This window comes from Hibiscus syriacus, unplaced genomic scaffold (genome assembly GCF_006381635.1).
Source record: "Hibiscus syriacus cultivar Baekdansim isolate YM2019G1 unplaced genomic scaffold, ASM638163v2 tig00112352_pilon, whole genome shotgun sequence".
In the NCBI taxonomy this organism is placed as follows: domain Eukaryota; kingdom Viridiplantae; phylum Streptophyta; class Magnoliopsida; order Malvales; family Malvaceae; genus Hibiscus; species Hibiscus syriacus.
In genome coordinates this window covers 88,545-113,834 of record NW_024063312.1, presented here as the reverse complement: position 1 = coordinate 113,834, position 25,290 = coordinate 88,545, and the positions used below count along the sequence as shown (strand labels likewise).

Here is a 25,290-nt window from a genome sequence, read left to right as displayed (position 1 = left end):
AAAATATTTATTAAAATAAAGGGGCTAAAGTGGGTATTAAGCCAAAAAAATCACTACATGGTAGCCAAGGGCTTCTCTTTAGTGAAACCCAACCCATTAAGAAAACGAGTAGCACAACAGGTTTAAGTGCTTTAAACCTCAGTAACCTAGCTAGAAGAACCCAGCGAGCATTCATCAGTGGCTGCTTTCTGCAACTGAAGAATCGAAAACTGAACGAATATCGTACGCTGGTTATCTCAGCGCAAGAACTTAGGTAACAACTCATCTCCTTCAACTTTTCTTTTTCATAAAAAATAAATCTCTTATCCTCTTTGGGTTGATTACTTTGGGATATCTAGGAACATGTTGCTGTTTGTTTATACTACGGTTTTAGATTTATATAATCTTCACTCGATACCCATATTTTTTTCAAAAAATGCTTTTTGTTTTCATTTATGAATTTGGTGAATTCTTTGTGTTTTTTGGCTGATTTTTTTAGTTTTTTTACCACCATTGTTTTGTTGGTCAATAGCTTGATATTCATATAGGATACTGCAGAGATTGATTCCAATCGGATACTGCACAGACCATTATCTCACTAGACCAATTCGTAGTTGATAGAATAATCGGAGATTGATCTAAAGTGAAAATTGTAGAAAAGAATTCTGTTTTGCACAGACCCTTATCTCTCTTTTTTTTTACAAGTGCAAAAAGATTATCCAACCATATAAAATTTGCCAAGATGTGTTTAAGAAAAAAGCAAAGTGGACTGTGGGAGGACTAAAAAATATCAAATTACTGTAGAGGGATTAAATTCACCAAAAATGCATAGTACAGGGCCTTGTGTATTATTTGCAGCACTGTGGATTATGAACTTTGTTGAAGTTTTTTTTTTAATGTTTGCAGTGGGAAGTAAAAAAGGATGTTGACAGCTGATTCGGATTCTGCTTTAAGGTTAGTAGAGATAGAAGGGAGAGGAAGGGCTCTCGTTGCGTCGCAACCTTTGAAGGCGGGGCAAATCGTTCTCAGGGATTCTCCTATCGTTGTTTACTCTGCGTTTCCGTTAGTTAAACCTCAATCTTCAGCCTCTTATTGTGACAATTGCTTTAGGACACTCTCCTTGTCGTCATCGAATGTAATGCCGTGTCCGTCATGTTCCCATCATCATCTCTTTTGCAGTAATTGCCTAACTGCAGCAACAGCCTCCTCTCATACACCTTGGGTTTGCCAAGCTCTTGGTCGTCTTCGGGACTGCTCTTCACTTGTTTCTCAACCTCTCGAACGTCAAGTACAAGCACGGTTTCTTATAGCTGCGTATAACCTAGCCATTGTTTCCCCCTCGGATTTCCAGGTTTTGCTTTCTCTTCAAGGCCAGGATTCCCCTTCTGATGCTTCTGCCGTCCAATTCCTGCATTCTCTCATTTCATCCATCTGTCCTCCGCCTTCTTTATCGATTACTATTGAACTCACGGCCGCTCTATTGGCAAAAGATAAACTGAATGCTTTTGGCTTGATGGAACCTATCTCTCTACAACAAGATGGTCTGAGATCCGTCCGTGCTTACGGAATCTATCCCAAGGCTTCTTTCTTCAACCATGATTGTCTTCCTAATGCCTGCAGATTCGATTACCTCGACTCGGCTCCGGAGAGGAATACCGACTTCATTGTTAGGATGATTCATGATGTTCCCCAAGGTAGGGAGATTTGCTTGAGTTATTTCCCTGTCAATCTTAACTACTCGGCCAGACAGAAGAGATTGGCCGAGGACTATGGTTTTATCTGCGACTGTGACCGATGCAAGGTTGAGGCTAATTGGTCAGATAACGAAGCGGAAGACATTAGCGATAACGGGAACGTCGAGGAGGAAGAGGGTGAGGAGATCATGGATGAGGGCAATGAAGAAATGATGAGCTCCGACTTGGAACAAGGAGCTGAAGGAGGAGAAGCTGATTTTCCTCACGCTTATTTCTTTGTGAGATACATGTGTAACCGTGAGAACTGTGGGGGCACGCTTGCGCCATTGCCGCCGTCCGATGATATTCCGTCTAAAGTTTTGGAATGTAATGTTTGTGGCAACCTAAAGAATGAAGACGATGAGTGATAACCTTAGGACAGGGTATTGTTGTAAACTTCCACCATAGATGCAATAATCTGTTGTCTTTATTATATGATTGTTTTCACCAGAGCTTCACACTCTGTCTCCTAAATCTCATATCCTTTTTTCAACGTCAACTGACCTGCTCTGTGGATTCTGAATTCGAAATTGAACTCAAAATTTAGTACATACATAATTCTGATTCTAAAAAACAAGTACACAATTGAATATTAAAACGTTATAATAATTATCTTTAAATATATAAAGATTAATTATATTATATATGATTCTGAATTCTCGTTTTTATTAAGTGGAATAAATACATAATTAAATATAAAAATATTATAATATATAATAATTATTTTTAAATATAAAAATAATTATATTATTATTCTAAAATCATCCCCATCGGTATAATAATATCCTATGATTTTTACATTGTGTAACTATTTCAAAACTCTCTATTATTGAGCTTATAATAATATATACTGCCATGTTCAATTTCAAAAGAAGATGAATAAATTTGATATAATTCTATTTTAAAATAAAAAGCCAACCATCGTTACTTGAACGATCAAACTAAAATAATCTAAACAGAATTTGATGTTAATAATTAAAGAGGAGAGAAACATAAAGCAAAAAAGGCCTCTAAAATGGGGATGGAAAATAAGAAAAACGCCAACACATTTCACGCCAAAGACAGTTTTATATTACATAACGAAGACCAAAGGTTTTAAAATATTCCTGTCAGAATATTCGCCGCCGTGGAGATGGCGGCTCCGGTGATAGCGCATTGCAACAGGTGCTCATGGGAACCTTCTCGGCATGTGAGTGCCACTGTCATCCCTGTAAGTGCCCCCGCAGCTGCACTGTTTTTCTGCACCAATAATGATGTCATTGTCAATGCTTGTCGAGCAGTAAATTCTATTACGATCCCGACTTTTCAAGTCTAATCTAGTTCGAGATGTTTCAAGATCGGATTAATCAGGATGAAGCTTTGATTTTTCGAGTCGGGTCTATTTTAGGTTCTTACCCAGTCGTGAGTGCCACGAGCCTCTCGTAGGCCATATGTGATACCTGAATATAATCCGGCAGCCAGCCCTGTATGCAACCGATTAATAGTTTATTTGAAATGAAGCATTTGCAAATCAACTACTTATAAAACAACCAGCTTTCGGAACTAAAAACTTACCCCACTCGAGCGATTCTTTTCCGGTGCTCTTCACCTGTTTTATAAGTCGTAACAAGTAATTAATTTGGCAATCAACACACACAAAATTAGGATGAAACACGTATTCGGTTATGGACATGAATATAAACTCACACCTGGATAAGAATATTAAGGTGCATATTCCAAGTATATTAGGAGAAAAAGGGGGTTCGGATATGAACACGAATACTAGTACAATTCAGACGATGAATAGCGAAACAGTGCGATCCTTTGGACACGTACTTTTATGCAACGTTCAAGCCAAGTCCAACGCTGAGACCTAGCTTAGCTCTAAAAGTGCAACTCTTGTGTAAATAAGAATATAAGGCGTGTGTATATACATACACTCCAAATATATGAAAATGAAAAGAATGTATTCAATCATGCTCGGATATGAACATGAGTAATAGCATGATCCTCTGAATTTAAACGGACATCAGGGACGGAACTAAAAAAGAGCAGAGTCTCTATTTAGACAAATTAGGTCTTGCCCTCAGATTTTGAGTTTAAATATTCAGTAAACCCTTGTTTTTCTGAAGTTCATCAATTTGACTCCTCCAATATTAGACAAATCAGGTTTTGCTCCCTCAAATTTTGAGTTCAAATACTTAACAAGTTCTTGTATTTTTGAAGTCAAGTAATTTGACCCCTTCCGATGTCCGATCTTGGTTCGGTCGCTGTCGAATTCTTACTTTTATATAACATTCAAGGCGAGTCCATAACATATAGAGATAATAAAGTCAAACGCTGAGATCTAGATTAGCTCAACAAAGCCCATAAACACGGAAATGAATACAGAGAGGCATACAGCATTATGATTTTAGGAGAAATTAAGAACTCACCATTGCTTCGAGGGAATCTCTATTTGTTTCTCCTGCAAACCACGTATAAAGCAATGATAATTTAAACTTTAACCAGCAATCAAAATACCCAATCGAGTCCAAAAAATGGATAAAGAAAGTATCATCGGCGAGCAAGCATTTGAAGGTACCTCTGAGATAAGGGAAGGGATGCTTCTTATTGTTCTGAGCTCTGGAAGCAGTGAGATCAGGGTAACTACTTGACCTACTTCCTTCAAGAGCTACATGGCAACCCTCTCTGGCAACAGCCTTAATAGCACCAATCTGCAAATTCAAACCAGCGACAAACATCGTATAGTTTCATTGGGTTTTTTTTTCAAACACAAGCACATAAACATCTATGTGTATACGTACGCCAGCAGCTTTGACAAAGCTATCAGCAACACGGTTGAGAGGGTGACCGAGATCGAAGAAGAATCCACCTTTTTCGAAGCTACGCAGTTCATAAAGCTCAGACCTTTTCTCCAAGTTACTGCCCATCGTTTTGGTTTTACGTTTTTTTTCTTTCTTTTTTTTTCTGAGTTTTCTAGTTAATAACAGTACTAATGATGGACTTGCTGAAGCTGATGAGTGAAGAAGGAAGTAGAGGGGGTAGGGTTTGAGATATATTGAAGAAAGAAGAAGAGGACAAGAGGTAGAAGAAGACGTGTTGGTAAGAGGTTGCATGTCTCATGCATGTGGCATTCTCTGCTTCTATGTTTTCGCCACCTATTATCGCGCACCGAAAGCCCAAATGTGCATGCACTTCTTTGCTCAAATTATTATATTTAAATTCGGCTAGTCAGATTACTTTTAGATTAGTGTAATTTATGACTTTATAGGTAAATTACATGTTTAATATTTAAATTATTACTTTTATTCTGTTTTCATACTCAAATTTTATTTTATTTTCAAAAGCATACATAATATTTAGTTTATGTTTCATTTTTGTAACTATAGTTAAAAGTTAATGGTGATGTTGACATCTCTCCATAATATAATACTATGTCATCATTAGAAAATAAAATATACATTAAACTAAACGTTAGATATGATTTTAAAAAAATTAGATATCAAAATAGAACAAAAGTTATACTTTAAATACTAAATGTGTAATTTACCCTCAAAATTAAATATGGATAAGTTATAGATTTTACCACGTCACTTTAATCTTAATTTTATTTTAATTATTAACATTTAGTTTTAATCCATAAACTTTAAATTTAATTTTATCTTAATCACTCGAGCGTTAAATTATTAACAAAATAATAACATAATATAACAATACATATCATTCATTTTGTTTTATTTTATTTTATTTTATTCTCCTAGATAAAAATTATACAATTTCAATTATGTCATGTTCTCGTCCAACTTACCATTCTCTAACTACTGAAGATACCGACGAATTAATATCATCATTTTCCATCGCTATGTTAGTTTCATTTTTTGATAACCATTTTAAAATTTGTGAAACTTTAAATTATTTTAATCTATAATATTAACCGTCTAATCAAATTATATAATTTATCCCATTCTCCACCTCCCAACCATTGAGATTTAAAAGATTCCATCCTAAAAAAAAGATCAATAAAAATTTTGAGATCATTACAAATATCAATCATAACATTATTTAATGTATTTAACAGCAAAGTGGTCAAAAACTATGAGTAAATTAAAAAATTATAAACTTTATGACCATAATGAAAGAGAAAAAAGTTGAACGATGGAATTTATAATTTACTTTTAAGCATTTATGGTTGTGTTTCCAAATATTTGAACGTTAAAACCTTTGGTTAAAATGAAACACCTCAATTTTTTTATTAATATAATGATGATTTTATAGCTTTTGAAAAAATTAATGATAAATTACTTATTTAAATGGTCTCCAGTGTATTTTATCCGAAACAAAAGAATAGTAATAATTTACAAGTGCCCTATATAAATAATGGGGTTTTCAGCTACAAATTAAGAAAATTTGGGTTGCTTAATAACCCATCATCCTAAACCCTCTCAATATATATCTACAACACAGTTGAAAGTCAGACACACCACAAAACTGAACAAAAGGGAAACTATTACTTCCCCAAAATCGATTCATAAAGCTCTTTAAATATGACAAGAACAGATTCAAAGAAATATAACAAAAATGCGACAAAACGGGCAACGTTTTACAAATGCAACAGTCTAGGGGCAGCTCACAACATCTGAAAGGGCTTTGTGGACTTACTTGGCCGTGGCATGTTATTGAGTATATTTCTTCGAGCCTTCCGGTGGCAGCACTATACACGATCGTTGTCCCCTCCCCTCCGATAACTTGTCTGCTTTCTCTTTCTGTGAATCTATGTCCACTGTTTTTCTTTGGTAGCCCCAAGACTGTTTTATTCAACAACACATCGATGAGTCGAATAAAACAAACTAGAACACGTTTCAATGCCGGACAATTATTGTTGGACTATAATTTATGATCCATTTACAGCCATTTCAGGTGACGATTTTGGTGGTATCAACGATGAGTCTTCTGCACTTAATTGTCTATTGTCTGAGGGGCTATGCAGGTGATCTGAACAGTTCCTAGGAGGTTCTTTTTCTGTATGGTTGTCCTCTTCTGAACTATTGCCATCAGAATATCTGGGACTGCTTGATTCCTTCTCCAGATGATTTTCCTCACCTGAGCCTTCGTATCCCTCGGCTGATTGGGTAGATAAATGCACGGCATTTGCAGTTTTCTTACCAGGCAACACGGCCTGGCTTAATGTTGAACACAAAGCCGCAAATACGCTACCTTTTGACTTTGAGCTTTTCCCCAACCGTTGCTTCTTGACTAGCTCATGCTCCTTGGGATTCAGCTTACGCTTCAACCTAAGGGACTCCATGGTTCCTTCATCTTCTTCCGAGGTTTCAGTCTGCTTCCTGGGAGGGGATGGCTTATAGTCATCATCATCGTCATAGTCAACAAGTCCACCAGATCTCGGACTACAAAATCAAATTGAACACATAAATTATGAACCCAAACACACAATAAGCCAATTTTAGTAATCAATCCTCTAGGATGAGATCATTAAAAATACCTTGATGATGAGTGACTGGCCTCAACTCCATTGGATGAAACAGGCTGAGACTGCACTTTCTGAGGACAAGATGCGGATGCTGCATCATCTTCATCACTGTATACATCACATTCAATCAATATCGGGGGCATGGTTTAGAGGGAAAGTGCCAACTCATCTGTTGACAAAAGCATACCTGTCCCCATTGAAATAGTCTTCCTCCTCTTTCTCCAAAGCACGATCATCAATCCGTTTTCTAGGGTCTGGTGCATTAACATTCATTTTTGGTCCAGAATTTTCCAAGCACTGCAAACAGACAAATCAGGTGGAAGAAGCTCTATATCTAAAAATCTCAGTTGCAAAATTGGTCCGGAACTAGAATACCTGCTCGTATTTAACTTTCAAAGAGTGAACAGAAGCCAATTTCTCAAACTTAGCCAACTGATCCCAAAATGAATCAACAACATATCTAACCAATAATTTCATGTTTTCCTGCAAGAAACAGTCATTATCAGACAGAATCTTCCAGAAATGTCTAAGATCCAAGTGCGGGATTAGTATTTACCTTGCGGATATATTCAAAAAGTTCCAAGACTGCAGAGTTCAGCACATTGTAACGATTTCCATTAGCAACAAAAGCCTCTATAACTGGTTTAAGCAGGTTGTTCTTAACAAAATGATTTATCAGATGTTCATCCTGCAAGATGATAACATAATTCAACTAGTTAAAACATGTAACAGACTCAATCGACCAGCCAGAAAAATGCTAATTTGCAAAAAAGAAAAGAAAAACAATCATAACAAATTGTTTATGAAGTGATGGTTTTTCCTTATTAAAATAAGGGGAAAATTTTACCAGACTGGGAGAAATTGCAAACGCATAAAAAGTGAAGGGGGAAAAAGGAACAAATATAACAGGTACAGCAAGCCCAGTGAGTGAAAAATATTTTAAAAGGTTATAATATATGTACATTTTCTTATAAAAAAATAATATATGCACATTCTGCCCCACTATAAATTTTATACCCTTCGAGCTGGATATCAATGGCACAAACAAGAATAATAGCTTAATAATTAATTAAAATGTGCCATCTTAAATGACACCAGTAGACACCGGTGGGCGGTAGCAGAAGATCTGCCATAAACCAGCAAACTATGTGTCAGACATGGTAAGCATCTACTAGATTCTAGGACACGTCTGTATCATATAAGAGTCCGAAATAAATACTACAGAAAAAATGAAAAGTTATGGCGACATACACACACCCTCCATATCTCAAATTCATTTTATCTTCATTGCCATTTCTGGTTCTAAAGGTGTTAGGGTCCAGACAGCATATGATATTTCTTTCAAAGCTTAAAACAAATTAACTTACATGACGAGAGAGAATAGTGCGAACAAAGCGAACTGCAGCAACTACCAAGTACTTTTCCCTTCTCCGTGTCAGTAACAAAACTTTGTCAACAACATTGTTAAGGAGAAAATTACACCTGCAAACAATGAAGATAAGGTAATTAACATCTCACATTAACAAGCCAATTTTCTTTTTATGAATAGAAAATGTAGCTTAAAGATTACTTTATTCCACAAGGATGGTGCAAAACACAGAAGCACATCAATTCACATATGCTTAACAGAATTTCAGGCTTCGTGCTATTTTGACTTTCAACTCTTCCAGCATTTCTTGTTGATTTACAGGTCGACTGGCCAGTCACATCAGAAGAACATGCTAATATTATGACATCAATTAGCTGCCCCAAATGCTTCTCGTAAAAGATATCAATAATTGTATCTCTCTGCAGCAAAACCAATATAAGGTCAATTACTTACATGAATGAACTCAGTAGAGTAGTAACCAACCCCACATGGAGAAAATAAATTAAATCTTACATGAAAGTTTAAGTGAAATTTTTCCAAAATAAAACACAAATCAACATCCAAATTTTTTACACCTGCATAAATAAACTACACTATTGTGAACACCAATGCAATGATAACACAGCTATAAGGTATGAAAAGCACATGACGAGATAACACAGACATGAGAAATGAAAATCACATGATAATCATTCTTCAGCCATGATTTCTTGGTAAGCTATATGGCAACAAATCTCAATGATCAACAAAACAAAGAAAACCAAACATAAGCCAGCTAGAGTCTGATAGCGGTAAATAGACATAAAAGGGAGAACAGACACAAGCCACTCTATATGCATGAAGATCCAAATTCAGGAACTTGCAACTTTCTAATCCTGCAAGTTGCAAAAATACCTAGAATCTAATTTGATATGTCTTTGCTTCTCTAAAAACAGCACCACATCCTTGTACAGTAATGCAAGACATGGCTTAGAAAAAAGGTTAAGCTAAATCCAAAAGTCATAACCTTGAACTATGATGAGTAGAAGAGGGCTGAAGTAATATGCCCCAATTATTTTGGTATTTAGGTTGCACAGGAGTCTAAAATTTTCCATCTACCAAAATATAACACTTGAACAGAGAAATCAAATATCAAAAGTAGGCACCTGAGCTCCGGACAACGTGAATGAATCCAATAAACTGCGAAGAATTTCAAGAAACCGGCAGTGCATAGCCTCCCCAAAATCTGTTACCATACCTTTAACCTGTAAGTGTATAACTACATTAGTTCATCTATTTCCACATTATTTTTACCAATATTAACAATAAACTTGAATAAAACACATACCAAAAGTCCTAAAAGTGGAATTCCTTCCTGGCGAACTACATAAGACCGCAAAAGGTTTGGATCCTGATTCAAGAACAGTATGAGGATGTCTGTCCTGCAACCATTATGGAGACCTATTGTCAGGGAATCATAGTAATTTATGTAGTCTAAAAGTTAATGTGCAGAGAGATAAAAAAATAAAGATTGAAGCAGAATATTAAAAATGTCACCATTACCCAGTTAGCACAAGCTTTTTATCTGGACTCTGAAGAACATCAGCTATGATATCAAAAATGCCTTCATTGATAAGGTCCCTAGAATAATTGAAAAATGGACGCTTCAGCCATAAGATACAAAAAAGTTAATTGTATAAATGATAGTTATGGAGAAATGTTTAGTTTTAAGAATGAAGATACAGCAGGAAAACAATACTCATACGAGAATCTAACTTGTAGAAAACAATACCTAAATAGTCGATGCAGCTGCACCATTTGCAGGCTCTTGCTTAAATTACAATATTCGTGCAGGAAAGTTACCTATGAAAAAAATAAGCTGAAGGATTAATTTGGACACAAATCAAACAGAATAAACCACATTCCAAACCTGTTAGAACAGCCACAAGCAACAAATATTCAAGCCCAAATGAAAAATGAAACAATGAAACTTCAACCCGATGTCAACAATTACCAAATTTTTCTTTGATTCAGTAGATGTGGTGGGTGATCTCAACCTTGCAAACAATTCCTGAATAAAGGTGCTGTCATCCTTCAGTATAGAAATAACCTACAATGCAACACCACAATTAGTTGAAATGAAAACAAAAAAAGGCAATTTTTTATAATAAAAAAAGGCACTAAAAACCTTACAATAGCATTGTTTGAATGAATTATAGAATTGAGACTGGCAGCTGTGGCCTCATCTAATATCCTTGCCAAAACAACATCCTGAAAGAACCAATGAAAAGCAAGAGTTATATGATTAAAGACGAGAAAGATTCATAAATCAAGTATCCAACATGCATACCTTCAAATAACCAACTCTGTATGTCTGGTGTATCTTTGATAGGGCGAGGGGATTTTTAATTGGAATAGCCTGTAAAAACAGATATCATAAAATTAAATCTTTTTTAACACACCTTGATTTTCTTCCTGATCTAAACTTCATCAACACCCATTTAAGAATACGTTACCACTTTAAAAACAACATGTTCTTTTAGAAAAGCCCGATAGTGTTGCACCTGAGGAACATCAGGGTCATCTACAAACAAAGAAGAAAGTTTCTTAAGTCTTCACAAGAACATGACATAAACCAGCAAGTAAACCGTCAATTCTGGTGCATGTAGACAAAGAACGTCATATGAAGAATAAGCAGAAAATCCAGAATGTAACAAAGTAAAGCATCAAACACTAAATGACAAACCAACATCCAGCTCAGAAAAATATCCAATTTTGAAGCAACAGACAGGAAAACAACACAAGCTTAGAGAAGCTTCAACCTGATGAACAATGAGAGATAGATTGATCCACCTAAATATTCATGTAAAAAATTACATGCATTATCAATCACTTGCAAAAGCTGACATGCATTCCTCAATAACAACAATAAAAAATGCGTCATCAAAACTTGCCATAACAGTACGAGTATCTTAGCAGTTCTGAGCAAGTTTTAGAATATTAAGCTATTATGTAGAAGCTAATACTCTAGTTTCAGAAATAGCAGGTCACAATTTATAAGTGAGTTAAAGAATAGCAACACAAAGAACCACACACTTGAAATGAGAAAGCAAAAGAACAAGAAACATAGGAACTCTCAAAAAGTCCCAAAACATAAGAAAGTTATTTGCATAAAAAGTATTATGCCGATAATACAAGTTTGCAAAATAAACATTGAACTCAATCAAACAGTAGTCACCAATAATAAATCCATGTACGAACGGTATATGACTTACATTCAAGGGAACCAATAATGTCCATGATTAATTCATCCCCAAATATTTTCTCGAAAATTTGAGGACTATTGAGCAAAACTGTAAAACAGCCAACAACATAAATCACATACCCATGAATGACTTGTAAAATATAAGCAATTATAACAAATAAATAAGAGCATTCAAGTGAGAAGAACTAACTTATCCCCTTGATTATTTTGAATATCATGTGAAGACCATCTATGTTTTCCAAGTCCTCGCAGATTCTGAATAGCTCCATCAGCTTCTGGAAGAAATCTTGCTGCATACTCAATTCAGCAGGTCTAAAAATATTAAGAAACTAACATGGATGGTAAATCAAAAAAAGGAAATTAAACTACAAAGTTAAAACAGAAATAACTGAAGATGAAGACATGACAATTGACATTTTGACATCATAGGGAAAAATATAAAAGGACAAGAAATCAAGATCATAGTTACATTTTTAATCTCTCTCCATATGACATAGAAGATCAACAAGAGGATACAATCTCAGAAAGTTGAGAAACCAGTAGAAAACAAAATTACTTGGTTCATAAGACAGCAACATTTGAAATATGGCAGAAACACCAACGTTAAGATAGATAAATGAGCGGCAATTAAAAATATATATATACAATATCTATATAGAGAACAAATAACAAACAGAAAATGTCAGCAAGAACAAAGTTTAAAAGAATACATCATTCAATATAAGTTCAGTCAGCCGTATCTGATCAGCAAGGCCACTCTCAGTCACAGTCTGCAGGACAAAAATGCTTAACTTAATGAATAATCATATAAAAAGGTATTGTCTGGGCAGGTTATATCTGAAAAGCTTTCCAAGAAAAATCAATCAATGTATGCATAAAATATAGGAAATTTAAATGATATTGTCCAAAAGGAAAAGAAAATAGTCAATGTACTATATATTAGAAATACTTATTACATAAGGTAAAATACAAATGATAAAAAAAAACTAAACAGAAGGCAATCAAGAGAAGCCAATAAAACATAGTAACCTTGAGGATTATGGGAAGAGTAGAAAGCTCCACAGCAGGCAACTCCCTCAACTCGCTATTCATTGTGTGAAATATCTCATCTGCGATAACCATAAATGAGACAAACATTATCCATGATTGTATTTCAAAATTGTTCAGATGATAAACTTAATAAGAAAGTATATAAAATGTCGCATGGGTGTCTAGATCAAAGGTAGAACACGCTAGCAACTCAAGAAATAAATCGCATTTAATTGATCGTCTTCCTACTTCTAAGGAAGAAGCCAAACAAATTATTAGATTAACCAAAATACTTGCTAATAAATTTAAAGCTCGTTTTTTTACTGAATTTGAAGTCTATTTTGGACATAAATCAGTGAGAAAGTTAAACCATTTACAAGGATGCAATGTTTGATTAAATTAAGGAGTAAGAAGTTATGATTAACTTCAATCAGATTAAAAGTACTTACTGTCAAGAGAACTGAAATGCATATTTCTTTGAGCATTGCAAATGTGGTCCCTGCAATAGAATGGCAAACACTCAACAAGAAAGAAACCAAAAAAACATGAAACAATCCATAAACAATTAAAAATTACTTACCATATGTAAGAGCATCCCGTGTTCTCTTGAAAACTAAGTGCCAAGTCTGTAGAGAATTCTAAGTCTCTCCATGATATGATTGTATCTGAAGATAAATGCATATGGAATTCAACCAAACTGAAATATTAAAAAATCGAAATGATCCAGTTAAAAAAAGCAGCATATTTGCTATTATCAAAGCCAGAAAAAATACCCTCTTGCTTTCTGTAAATGTCATCAGGTCTGATGCGGTGTAAAAGCAAAGTCTCATTGTCTTCTTCATCAAAAACAAATAAAGCAAGCTCTTCTGATCTCTGAATTATAGCATGTGCATTCATTTAAAAGCAATAACACATTGTCATCTAAATAAATTATTTTCAAAAATAAATCCAGTATATCAGGCAGAAAAAAGATAACTACAGAAACAACCAAAAGATTTGAACCAAACCTCCAAATAATCAACAGTGACATGTCCAGTTCCTTGATCGTTCCATTTACCATTCTCACTCAAACGATAGACCTTTACTCGCTGAATTCATATATAAACATGGGCAGAAAATGATTTTCGTCAGGTCAATGACAATATAATTAAAATAATGCAGACACGTTAACATTAAGTTAGACCTTGAGAAGCTATTCGTCCATTGTCAAACTGACAACAAATAATAAGTTAATAACCTTTATGATCCTCCCCCATCTTAAGAAAATTTCCCAGGTAATTATTTTTCCTATGATAACAATTGGCCATCTGTATGCTTCTGCTCCTACACATGATGTTTCTATCGATGGTGCAACTGCTTTTTGCATTTTAGATCTGGTAACTCACCCATGGAACAACACCCTTACCGTAATTCAGAAATTTCTAGCAACTGCAACTAATATCTTACTTCCAATACCTCTTTGGGAATATGTGCTGGCTATGTAAACAAAAACTATTTGAAGTAAAATAATTATCCATTGATTGACGAATAAAACACACCCTTGTCAACATTCTGTATATATATTAAACACTGGAATCACAAAAAACCTACAATGAAAACGCACAGAAATGCCAACTTAAAACCAAATTCTCTAACTGCCCGAGAACAGAATTGACTGGTATCCCACTTCAAGCCAATTCCACTTCACCATACACTTCAAAGTCCAATCATATTTAACAAATAACACTGCGGAACAAGAGTATAGAGAAAAGAAAACGAAAGGCACATCTACCTACGAAGCCAAAAATAAAGTTAAACTAATTGAAAGAAAGCAACTTCACTTACTATGTAGATTAATACCTAACTTATCTTTGGAAGTGAACTAACAAAAAAAAAAAGACCGATCCTGTGGCTGCAAGCAAAGCTTATATAAAACAGTGTTGAGCTGACCTGAATCGAATTGGAGTTCCCTTGAGATTTCTCTGGAGCGCCCATCGCAGCTTCTCTCGCTCTCCGATCACAAAAACTTTTCCAAACCCGAAAAATCACGAGGATTCGTGGAAATTTAATAAAAAAATAAGTTGAAATTGAGAGATTGGGGACAATCTTGAATTAGGGTTTTTGGTAAACGAGAAGAGAGAGAAAAGCGCGGGCTCTTGTAAAATTAGGCGGGAAAATTAAGGTTCCTTGTTGGAAGAGGGATCAACAGAAAACCCTAAACCGCCATTAACAGAGCTGAAACAAACACCCTTGTCCCCCTCTCTCTCTCGCTCAATTTCTTTTGTTCTTTTGTCAATCTTCTGCGCAAGTGCCTGTCACTTCCCCCGACCTTCAATAAGTGAAAAAGGAAACCAAAAAAATAAATAAATTACAATAATATAAACGACTGCAACAAATGCGATTCTAGTAATATAGGCTTGATTTTCATTTTAATTACGATTTCACCATATTCAAGTTTCCCCTTTCCAGTCTCTGCTATATTCACGCGCTTTCTTTCCTCTATCCAATCAAAAACGCACAGAGATTCCCTCAACACGTGGTTTTCGTTTACCAATCATTACTCGACACGTATAGTGCAGACAAAAGGATTTAAAGGTGCAAATTATCGGGTAGTTTGATTGTACGACATACTTAATATACATATAAAGAAACGTCTTATAAAAAATGTTAATATTTTTTAACATATTCAATAAAACGTTACATAAAATATTATTTTTATCATAAATTTTATTTAATTTTTGATAAAAAAATAATATTTTAGTAAACGTCTAATATTAATATTTTTGATAGAAAAAAATAATATTTTAGATTGTACTTTATCGAAAATATTAAAAAAATATTAATATTTTCGATAACATTTTTTCTTAATTATATATTAAGATTGTCGTATCGTAGACATCCTACAAAATATCTCTTGTAACATTACCTTCTTAAGGTAATTTTACCAAAAAAAATATCACCATCAAAAATAAAAAAACATTTTTACACACGTCAACTCAACAAAAACACGTTCTATATGACACATCTTATATTAATCTAACAATCCATATGATAAGCACATTTTACATAACGTGCCTTTACTATTTTTATATCACCTCCAAATTTAGGTTAATGGTTTATGGTATGGTTTAAGGCTACGTTAATAGTATAGGGTTTAGGGTTTATAGTATTTGTGAATTTTATGATATTTGGGGTTTGAGGTTTACATATGGTAAGATATACAAACGAAGAATAATTACTTACTTCACTCCCACTCATTATATTATAGAAAAACAACTCTAAACTTTTTTTTCTTCAAAATGAAATATTTAAAATAATTTTTTTACATGATATTATTAATCTTTTAAACTCATAAAATTGTCCTTAAATGGGTGTGAGTTAAAATTGAAGTCTTAATTTATTTGTATTTTAGTCCTTAGCTTATTTATATTTTAGTTCCTAAATAAATGTCAATAATATATATTATTGTTATATATTAAAATATCTAAACTTATTATCGTATTTGATATATTGTCATAAATTTTTATTAATTTTACCTTTTATTTTTTAAATTAAAATATCTAAACTTACTGCCACTCTAATCATCACTCCAAATTTATATATAGGTTACTGTACTGATAAATTTAATAAAATTTTCATCTAAAACAATTCATATATATTTTTAATTTAAAAATGTAATAACAATTATATGTATATATATATATTGGACCAATGTAATGCATATTTTTTATTTAGGATAAACTAACTATTTGGTCACCCACCTATTACTTAAATTATGTTTTGGTCACCCACCTATTACTTAAATTATTTTTTGGTCACTCAACTATTATTTTTCAAAATCATACATAACCTTAGGTTTTGGTTATGTTTTAATCACATGTTATTAAAAATTAACAATGAAGTTAACATGCCAATTTTTTAATTATTTTTCAATCCTGACATGACATATCTTATGATAACACATCAATATCACGCTAAGTTTTGAATGATGAGTGATCAAAATAAAAACAAAATGTAACATTAACTGTGAATTAAAATAAATAATAGTTGGGTGACCAAAACAGAAGCTAAATAACAAACGAGTGACCAAACTAGTAATTTTTTCTTTTTGGGCATGGGTGGCTCATGACCTAGATAGGCCTACGCTTAGATACGCCCATGGTTACTGATTTAGGGAAAACGAATATCTTATATATTTAAAAAAATAATTAAGGACTAAAATACAAAGAATGAAATATCTTAAGATTTATATATATATAAATTCAAAAAAATTAATAATTAAAAATATAAAACTCCAAACCACTAACCTAAAATCGAAAGTGATATAAAAGTGGCAAAGGAGCATTTTGCAGAATTCGCCTTCCACGTGTGTTGCTAAATCAGCATAAGGCACATTCTGCATACACATATTTGTTGTGTATACCTAAGGTATGTTTTGTAAAACGTGCTCTATTCGAATGAATGACATTTTGATAAATATTAGTGAATGAATAACATTTTAATAATTAATTAATTTTAAGGGTGATTTTTTTGGATAAAATTATCCGGACAAAATTTTAAAAATAGTCCAATAAATCAAATTTTCTAGATATATTTAATAAATTAAATTTAAATATACAACAATTCAATTTATATTTCTATTGAGTCAATCTAAGTATTTAAATTTTTAACACGTTTGATAATCCCCATGGTAAAAGATATTATTTGATTTATAAATTTAAATATACACTTTTGACTCATGTTTTTCACTTTCATGATCAATGTAAACATTAAAAAGTTTTCCTGAATTTATTGTCACGTTAATAAAGACATATTATACGATACGTTTTTGTCAAAAAGATATCATTTTTATAAATAATTCATTTTAGATGTTATTATTATAATTAATTATTAAATATGTATTAGTCCCTTAAAATTGTTATAGAGGTCACTAAAATATGTAAAAATAATATTGTTGATCATCGATCTTTCAAATGTTATGATTATCATTTATAATTTTTCAAATGATTACAAAAATATCATTAAAATTTATAAATTATTATAGAATAGACTTGATATTAACCAAAATATAACATAATAATCCTTAAATTTATCAAATTTTATTTATATTTTAATGATACAAGGACTATTTTGTGACTGTTTAGAAAAAATGACTATTTTATAACATTTGAAAGGTTTTTGGCTAAAAGATTATTTGGACATAGTTTAGTGATATCTAGTATACTTTACCCAAAATAATGGTGGTTTACCAGCCTGATTTTGATAACTCCGCCTCCTTACTCCTCTCCCAACGGACTTATCAAAGCAAAACCCATTTCTCATTGTCTCTATATTTTCCTCAGATCTATGTCTCTATGCCGCGCTCAAGTAAAGCTTTTTCTCTCGTTTTCGTCGTTGCCAAACAGCTGAAATAATCGAAATGCATTCCATTTGCTCTCAAGCCACTACAGTTCCTAGATCAAATTTCGCCTTCGATTCTCGTTCTCTTGCTTTAGCTATCTCCAAGCCGTTCAATCTCCGTTTCTGCGGAATCAGAAAGGAAGCCTTCGGGTTCTCCGGCTTGATTCACTCGTGTTCCAGCCGAGTTCCCTTCTCGTGCCGCGGGCATTCAAAGAAAATCTCCGCTTCAGCTGAAAACAACGGAACTCCGCCGAAATCATTCGATTATGATTTGATTATCATTGGCGCCGGCGTCGGTGGCCATGGAGCTGCGTTGCATGCCGTTGAGAAGGTACTTCGATTTTGATGCTATGTACTATTTAGCTCTGTTCTTTTAGCTTAAACTTACTAAGCTCCTTTCTCTCAATCCTTTTTCGCTGTTTTCTAGAAGTTCTCAAGAAATGCATTTGACTTCCTTGATGAATATTGATTATTAATAACCAAACTCATTTGAGCTCGACTTGCTTATTATATCTTCTGTCAAGGAAGCCTATGTAGTTTTCAATTACTAATCATTGGCTTACCTGCTTTAAGTGAAGATCGACGGTGCATTTGGTCGTGATTCGCGAATATGTTGTTTTAGCGACTTCACCATCAATCAGTATTTGCCTTAAAAAAAAAGATAGATTTCGTTTGAGTGTAAATACTAAATATTGTGTACTAATACATTGTTTGTGCTCAATTGTGTTAAATGGATTTTTTATTTTTTCTAATTTTTTCTACTTTGTTGTTTGTAGGGTTTGAAAATTGCTATCATCGAAGGAGATGTGGTGGGAGGAACGTGTGTGAACAGAAGTTGCGTTCCTTCAAAAGCTCTCTTGGCTGTGAGTGGTAAGATGCGTGAACTTCAGAGCGATCATCACATGAAGGCTTTGGGTTTGCAGGTAACATGATTACTTGTTATGGTTGGTTATGTGAGAACTTAAGCGAAGGCTCACAACTTTAGTTTGAAATAAATCAGCATTTACATTTAAACTTAGTTTCTATGCTTATCATGTGTTCAAGGGACAAGTATATGACCACTATGTATTTCTTCTTCTGACCAACAAGCTGCCATGTCATAAAATCTATTAAGCTAATAACCCCTAATCATTTCCTTTTCTGGTGTTCTTTGTGTTTACATATTGTAGGTTTCTGCTGCTGGATATGACAGACAGGGAGTTGCTGACCATGCAAATAACCTTGATTCGAAAATTCGAAGCAATTTGACTAACTCAATGAAGTCACTAGGAGTCGACATATTGACTGGTGTTGGTACTGTTGTGGTAAAGCCTAATATATATCCTGAAACAAAGAGTACTGTGCCATTTTTTTCTTCTATATTCTCAAGTATCCTTACATTTTGTGTCTGTACACAGGGTCCACAAAAAGTGAAATATGGGAAGATTGGTTTTCCTGATAACATAGTAACTGCAAAAGATATAATCATTGCCACAGGCTCCGTCCCTTTCGTCCCCAAGGGCATTGAAGTCGATGGTATGCGATTTTCTTTTTCTCTAATCCGTCTTTGTGGTCTTACTTTTTCATTAAATGTTTAATCAAAAGTAATCTGTGTGTTTAAGACTGCACAGGCACTTGATAGCATTTTACCACCCATGATACTCTTTGCCTTCATCTTTGTTTTACCCTGTTCTCCCTTGCTGGGGCAATTTGCATCAGATTTATGAATGGTCATATGTTATGTAACAAGGACATGTGCATCGGTTTAATCAGGTGAAATGTGGATATAAAATTAGGATAACAACTTCCTAGCTGTTCGAGTGTGGTCGAATCAATGGAAGTTTTCATCTGCTTAATGCACATGACGTAGTTTGAAAAACCACAAAATCTCATCAGTCTTATGTAGATTTATGGGAATTTATCGCATGGTTAGATCTTATTAAACAAACAACAAGAACTTTTCAACCAGCTAGAGAATAACTTTTGGAGTTTTACCATTTATAGAAGGATGCGAGTTACATTGGCTGTAATCTTCTGTGTTTTTATTGTTCTAGAGTTTTTCTAATCATTAAGTAATAACCTGCAGGGAAGACTGTTATTACTAGTGATCATGCCCTGAAGTTGGAGTCTGTTCCTGACTGGATTGCGATTGTAGGAAGTGGGTATATTGGTCTTGAATTCAGTGATGTATACACTGCACTTGGTAGTGAGGTGAGAGCTTGTTCTTTTGATCTTTGTTTTTCAAATATCTGTGCCTTTTTTCTTAATGAAATGAATGTAGAAATCTTGCTTTGAGGATAAAAGAACTGTAAATTTACCTTTTGCTTCATGTTATAAGGTTCTTCCATCTGTTTTCACCTGAAATCTATATGTACTTCAGACCAAGCCTCAAGGTTACGTAGAATTTGTGCTTCTCAACTATAGGATTCATCTATGCCATCATTTAAGCTGCAAAGCTGGAAGGATCTCTGCCCATTGTGAGATTGCTATCGTGGACAAAATAATTGTAAACTAGCTTAGACTATAGAAAGCATGCCATATAGATATAATATTATCTTTAATTCATTCCATTCATGCATGAATACATTACCACAAGGACAGAAACCAGTCATTGAATTAGCTACCTGCTGATTATAGTAGTTACTGGCCTTTTATGTTTTATCCTAATTCCTAAGTTACAGCATAAGCAATACATCCTTAATATTTTTAGTCCGAGGAAACAAAGTTCATATAATAGGTGTATGCAGGTCACATTTATTGAAGCTCTAGATCAGCTTATGCCTGGATTTGATCCTGAGATTGGTAAGCTGGCCCAAAGGGTGCTGATCAACCCTAGGAAAATTGTCTACCATACAGGAGTTTTTGCAACGAAGGTGATCTATTGTTTAGATTTTTTTTCACTTTGCATGGCTGTATAATAAATTTTTATTGAGTTTCCTTGGTGTTATAGATCACTCCAGCAAAGGATGGGAAACCAGTCACTATTGAGCTCATTGATGCCAAGACTAAGGAGCCCAAAGACACCTTAGAGGTATGTGCGTTATGTTCCTTTTCCCCCCCTTTTTATGGTGTGTTAATTGTTAAGTTCTTTTTGATGGAAAATCTGAGAATCTGCCATTTTTTGTTAGTAGTTATGGCAGCATACGTAGACAATGTCAATATTGCTGGCTTATGACGCTTTTCCTGATGTCAAACCTAAATTCTATCGTCTCTATGTAGATGTAGAAAATAAGAATTTAGGAACAGAGATCAAAGTGATACTCTGGATTTCTTGATTGATTACAAGGGATATACAAACCTCATTTAAATAGGCTGAGTAGAAGTGTTAGAATATAATTAAAATTACTCCTAGATAAGGTTCTATCCTCTTTAGAAAATAAAAGGATGAAGTTAATCTAAACTACTAAATCAAATAGGATAGAGTTAGAGTTAATCTAAACTACTAAACCAAATAGGATAGAGTTCTAGTTAATCTAAACTACTAAATCAAATAATCTACTGCTACTTCACACGCCAATATTCTACAGTAGACTTTACCGTTATTGAGTGACCGTGCTGTTTGGTCCCGGTCCATGGTTTTTGTTAAGTAACTTTCCCTTTTCATCTTTTGCTCCTAGTAGATGCAGCTTTAATTGCAACAGGAAGGGCTCCATTCACCAACGGTCTCGGCTTGGAGAATGTACGTCATCCTGATGAAAACTGTAATATAGAACTCTTAACTAAAAGGAAATAGATTACAACTTTTTTTGTTCCTTTTATTTTTTTTCCAGATTAATGTAGTAACTCAAAGGGGTTTCATTCCTGTTGACGAAAGGATGCAAGTAATTGACGCAAATGGCAATCTGGTTAGTTGTAAACTTCATTCTGGTTATATATTTTCTCATATGGCTTTCAGTTAACAGTACTCTTATGTATGGATTTTAGATTCCTCACTTGTACTGCATTGGTGATGCAAACGGTAAAATGATGCTTGCTCATGCGGCAAGTGCACAAGGAATTTCGGGTAATTGCCAACTAAATTCATTATTAGCCAATTCATAATTGATATTTTCATTAGATCGATCTCTCTTAAAACTATCTTAATGCAGTGGTTGAACAAGTAACTGGAAGAGATCATGTGCTTAATCACCTTAGCATCCCTGCAGCCTGCTTCACTCACCCCGAAATAAGTATGGTTGGGTTGACAGAGGTGAACATTACAAAACCCTTGCTTTTTGATTTATTATCAATTTTTTATAAGAATTTATTATCAAGTTTAAATTGCTAGATAAAATACTTTTAGGTAGCCTTTTAATTTTGACAGTGCTTTAAATCCGCAGTCTCAAGCAAGGGAAAAAGCCGAGAACGAAGGATTTGAAGTGAGTGTTGCCAAAACAAGTTTCAAGGCTAACACAAAGGCTCTTGCAGAAAATGAAGGGGAGGGACTTGCTAAGGTTGTTTCCCATCACACTTGTCTAAATCAATATACATAATAAGGATGTTTTGAGAAAGAAAATGACTTGTTTTCTTTTAGTTCATGAGGTTCTCTGTCCGTTGTACAAAAGTTGGTCTCCTAATTTTTACAAACTGCTCAACACAAAACGACAACCAACTGAAACACATACAATCTCTCATATAGTGCTGAACGTCATAAACTAAAGTTATAAGGGGTTTAAATTTCAATCATATACGTGACAATCGCTTAAGTTTTACCAATGTTCTCTCCATGCAGTTGATATACAGACCCGACAATGGTGAGATTCTCGGAGTTCATATATTCGGCTTGCATGCAGCAGACCTTATCCACGAGGCATCAAATGCCATGGCTTTAGGGACACATATCCAGGTACGTCTTCTGTGCAAAAGCCAAATCACTTGTGGTCCACTTTTCTTCCCCAAACTCCGATCATTAACTATATTCGGTCACGCAGGACATAAAATTTGCCGTTCACGCACATCCAACACTTTCCGAAGTTCTTGATGAACTATTTAAATCTGCCAAAGTGAGTTTCTGATATATAAATATATATATATAGTCCCATTTGCCGTTGTAAGATCATATTTTGATACTCATGGGAAACTCTCTTATCCCCCTTTTAAACCAGGTTAAAGTCACTGCATTGAATCATGCTCCAGTAAGTGAACCGGTCGCGGTCTAAACCCTTATCGACACTTTATGATTAAAAAAGTAAAAGGCAAAAGAGGTATACATTTTTGAAGAACTTTACTTGTATTAGGGAGTATCAAGAAACATCTTGGAGGAATTTTCATATAAATTGATGATGGCCGTGCCCGAAGCCTTTCACAATTTAGTGTCTTCATTTTCGAAAGCAATGCAGATATAGTTGTGCTCATAATTTATTCCCATTTTGAAAGTTTGTATTCCTTGAATCTTCTTAAAATAATTTTTTTTCTTCATTTTAATGGAGTTTTGCATCCTTTTTTAATACTATTTCATTCCATTATAGCCTCGGGCCTCGTCTATTTCCTGAGGAGTGAGGGATTTGTATGTTTCAGAAAAATGGTGGAACAATACAGTTTTCTGCATTCCCTGAGCTTGGTTCCTAAGCTTTAAGAGATTTATTCCGGTCATCTGCTGGTATATTTGGAAGATGCTTAATGATTTGATCTTTCAGAATCTCGGCTTAAGATACCTTTGTTGATCATCTACTATATGGGCAGCAGAAAAGCCGATCTCGAATGGCGGAAAACTCCATCTCCAATTGTTAAAGCTTTACATGTAATGGTCGTGATATATATATATCAGCCAATTGCTTGGAGAAAAACCAAAGAAAAATAAAAGAAACCGAAATAGAAGATCAAACTTCATCTGTTATTAGAGTAAGAAAAATAGGTCTCCTATGATCTGCTTATGACTACAAACAATTCTTTCGAAAGCAGGCCTTCAAATAGATCTTTTTTCCTACCAGATTTTGTTACCGAACAAAAAAAAAATTCCGCACAATTGCCTTTGCATATCGTGCGGAAGTATCTTACAAGCTATGTAGTTTCCACCCACTGTAACCGATCAATCCCGAATTATCCGTTTTCCGGATCCAGAACATGATATTCACAGAAGGAAGATGCAGTATGGTGTTAAGCTGGTGCAATGGCGTCATGCTGCCAGAATAAAGAGCACAAAACCAAACGTCACAATAATGTTTAGCGAATATTGTTCTTTAACAGGCATTTACAAGAGAAAAAAAAGAGTAAAAGAAACCAACCTGTTTCAGAAGAGCACTCATGAGATCCTCTTGCCCGAAATGATCGGAATATACATTGGTAGGGGTGGCATCGGAAAATGACTCGGACTTGACCCTTACGGTACCATCTACAAGAAGGGAGTTGAGATTTTGATTACCATTTTGTCCATTCATGTGCCCCTTAGTATCTCCAGCTGAGAACATTGACATTGCCTTGCTTACTACGGTTGGACTCCCGTTCTGTCCGTTCACTTGACCGGACGAAAATCCTTGTTGTACTAAAACCGTTTGCGAGTGGTCGAGGTTGCCTTGAAGATTGTTTGAATGCTGCGAGGCATCAAACATCATGCCTGCGCTCTGTAGCTCCCAATTTTGGGGTTTATGTTGATTCAAGTCATTAAATATTTCGTAACTCGGCATGGATCCCACTGATCCTTTGATATCCGAGTTAACATCTTCCTGAAAAGTCACTTTGGGTGTGAGACTAGAAACCTTTTGCATTCATTCTTCATTATGGCATTTGCCATGCGCTTTTGCATTTTCCTAGACTCACCACAACGTTTTCTTCTTACCATCACATGCAAGTTTATTTAGGCAGATCTTTTCAAAGATTTTAATAATTTCTCAAAATATATAAATATATTATTAATCAAACGTGAACGTATAATTTTATGTTACAAGATATAAATTTAAAAATTATATTAAAATTTTAAAATATAAAATTAAATAATTAATAAAAAATATTAAAAATATTAAAACTATATGAGATGTTGAAATTTTTTGGGATGCAATCAAAAACTTAGACAGATATGAACATGAGTCAAATCAGATTGAATTTTCGATTAATTCGAGTCTGACCTGAGTATTACACCACTAAATCTACCACTTGACTCAACTCAAGTTTAGGAGGTCTAACCAGACTCGAA

At 34.2% G+C, this 25,290-nt stretch overlaps 4 protein-coding genes across 7 annotated transcripts; 2 read left to right on the top strand and 2 right to left on the bottom strand.

The window, feature by feature from the left end:
* The first annotated feature begins 151 nt into the window (after positions 1–151).
* On the top strand, positions 152–2,185 carry LOC120178502 (histone-lysine N-methyltransferase ASHR2). Its single transcript, XM_039184328.1, has 2 exons — positions 152–253; positions 884–2,185. The coding sequence occupies exon 2, from the start codon at positions 902–904 to the stop codon at positions 2,078–2,080; it is 1,179 nt and encodes a 392-aa protein (XP_039040259.1). The 5' UTR covers positions 152–253; positions 884–901; the 3' UTR covers positions 2,081–2,185.
* Positions 2,186–2,800: 615 nt separating this feature from the next.
* Positions 2,801–4,624, bottom strand: LOC120178522 (outer envelope pore protein 16-2, chloroplastic-like). The gene is made up of 6 exons (XM_039184341.1): positions 4,499–4,624; positions 4,276–4,408; positions 4,127–4,158; positions 3,267–3,300; positions 3,108–3,175; positions 2,801–2,951 (listed from the first exon to the last, which is right to left on the bottom strand). Exons 1-6 carry the CDS (start codon positions 4,622–4,624, stop codon positions 2,808–2,810), a joined length of 537 nt encoding a protein of 178 aa, XP_039040272.1. The 3' UTR covers positions 2,801–2,807.
* A 1,559-nt stretch (positions 4,625–6,183) lies between these two features.
* On the bottom strand, positions 6,184–15,163 carry LOC120178534 (serine/threonine-protein phosphatase 4 regulatory subunit 3-like). 4 transcript variants are annotated; one of them, XM_039184347.1, is made up of 24 exons: positions 14,754–15,163; positions 13,832–13,912; positions 13,598–13,697; positions 13,405–13,489; positions 13,274–13,323; positions 12,825–12,904; positions 12,506–12,565; positions 11,986–12,085; positions 11,806–11,883; positions 11,047–11,114; positions 10,881–10,949; positions 10,724–10,801; positions 10,545–10,640; positions 10,323–10,393; positions 10,094–10,171; positions 9,879–9,972; positions 9,697–9,795; positions 8,753–8,970; positions 8,550–8,664; positions 7,739–7,870; positions 7,558–7,665; positions 7,370–7,479; positions 7,195–7,290; positions 6,184–7,099 (listed from the first exon to the last, which is right to left on the bottom strand). In XM_039184347.1, the coding sequence occupies exons 1-24, from the start codon at positions 14,796–14,798 to the stop codon at positions 6,586–6,588; spliced, it is 2,625 nt and encodes an 874-aa protein (XP_039040278.1). In that variant the 5' UTR covers positions 14,799–15,163; the 3' UTR covers positions 6,184–6,585. The 4 variants fall into 4 exon arrangements, with proteins under 4 accessions (XP_039040278.1, XP_039040279.1, XP_039040280.1 ...); XM_039184348.1 differs by lacking the exon at positions 10,094–10,171; XM_039184349.1 differs by lacking the exon at positions 13,832–13,912.
* A 2,878-nt stretch (positions 15,164–18,041) lies between these two features.
* LOC120178536 (dihydrolipoyl dehydrogenase 2, chloroplastic-like) lies at positions 18,042–23,557 on the top strand. The gene is made up of 15 exons (XM_039184352.1): positions 18,042–18,534; positions 18,980–19,126; positions 19,373–19,507; positions 19,601–19,718; positions 20,269–20,393; positions 20,930–21,055; positions 21,133–21,217; positions 21,803–21,861; positions 21,953–22,027; positions 22,107–22,185; positions 22,271–22,371; positions 22,502–22,615; positions 22,894–23,007; positions 23,093–23,164; positions 23,267–23,557. Exons 1-15 carry the CDS (start codon positions 18,223–18,225, stop codon positions 23,318–23,320), a joined length of 1,716 nt encoding a protein of 571 aa, XP_039040283.1. The 5' UTR covers positions 18,042–18,222; the 3' UTR covers positions 23,321–23,557.
* The last annotated feature ends 1,733 nt before the right edge of the window (positions 23,558–25,290 follow it).

Bases quoted from the DNA above. Each gene is read 5' to 3' on its own strand.
- LOC120178502 (XM_039184328.1), top strand. From the start codon at position 902: ATGTTGACAGCTGATTCGGATTCTGCTTTAAGGTTAGTAGAGATAGAA.
- LOC120178522 (XM_039184341.1), bottom strand. From the start codon at position 4,624: ATGGGCAGTAACTTGGAGAAAAGGTCTGAGCTTTATGAACTGCGTAGC. The intron at 4,409-4,498 runs GTACGTATACAC...TTGAATTTGCAG, and splicing joins GCTTTGTCAAAGCTGCTGGC to ATTGGTGCTATTAAGGCTGT. The intron at 3,301-4,126 runs GTGAGTTCTTAA...CTTATAAAACAG, and splicing joins GAGATTCCCTCGAAGCAATG to GTGAAGAGCACCGGAAAAGA.
- LOC120178534 (XM_039184347.1), bottom strand. From the start codon at position 14,798: ATGGGCGCTCCAGAGAAATCTCAAGGGAACTCCAATTCGATTCAG. The intron at 13,324-13,404 runs GTAAGTAATTTT...ATTCTATTGCAG, and splicing joins ACGGGATGCTCTTACATATG to GGACCACATTTGCAATGCTC. The intron at 7,480-7,557 runs GTATTCTAGTTC...GTCTGTTTGCAG, and splicing joins TGAAAGTTAAATACGAGCAG to TGCTTGGAAAATTCTGGACC.
- LOC120178536 (XM_039184352.1), top strand. From the start codon at position 18,223: ATGCATTCCATTTGCTCTCAAGCCACTACAGTTCCTAGATCAAATTTC. The intron at 19,127-19,372 runs GTAACATGATTA...TACATATTGTAG, and splicing joins TGAAGGCTTTGGGTTTGCAG to GTTTCTGCTGCTGGATATGA. The intron at 22,372-22,501 runs GTGAACATTACA...TTAAATCCGCAG, and splicing joins GTATGGTTGGGTTGACAGAG to TCTCAAGCAAGGGAAAAAGC.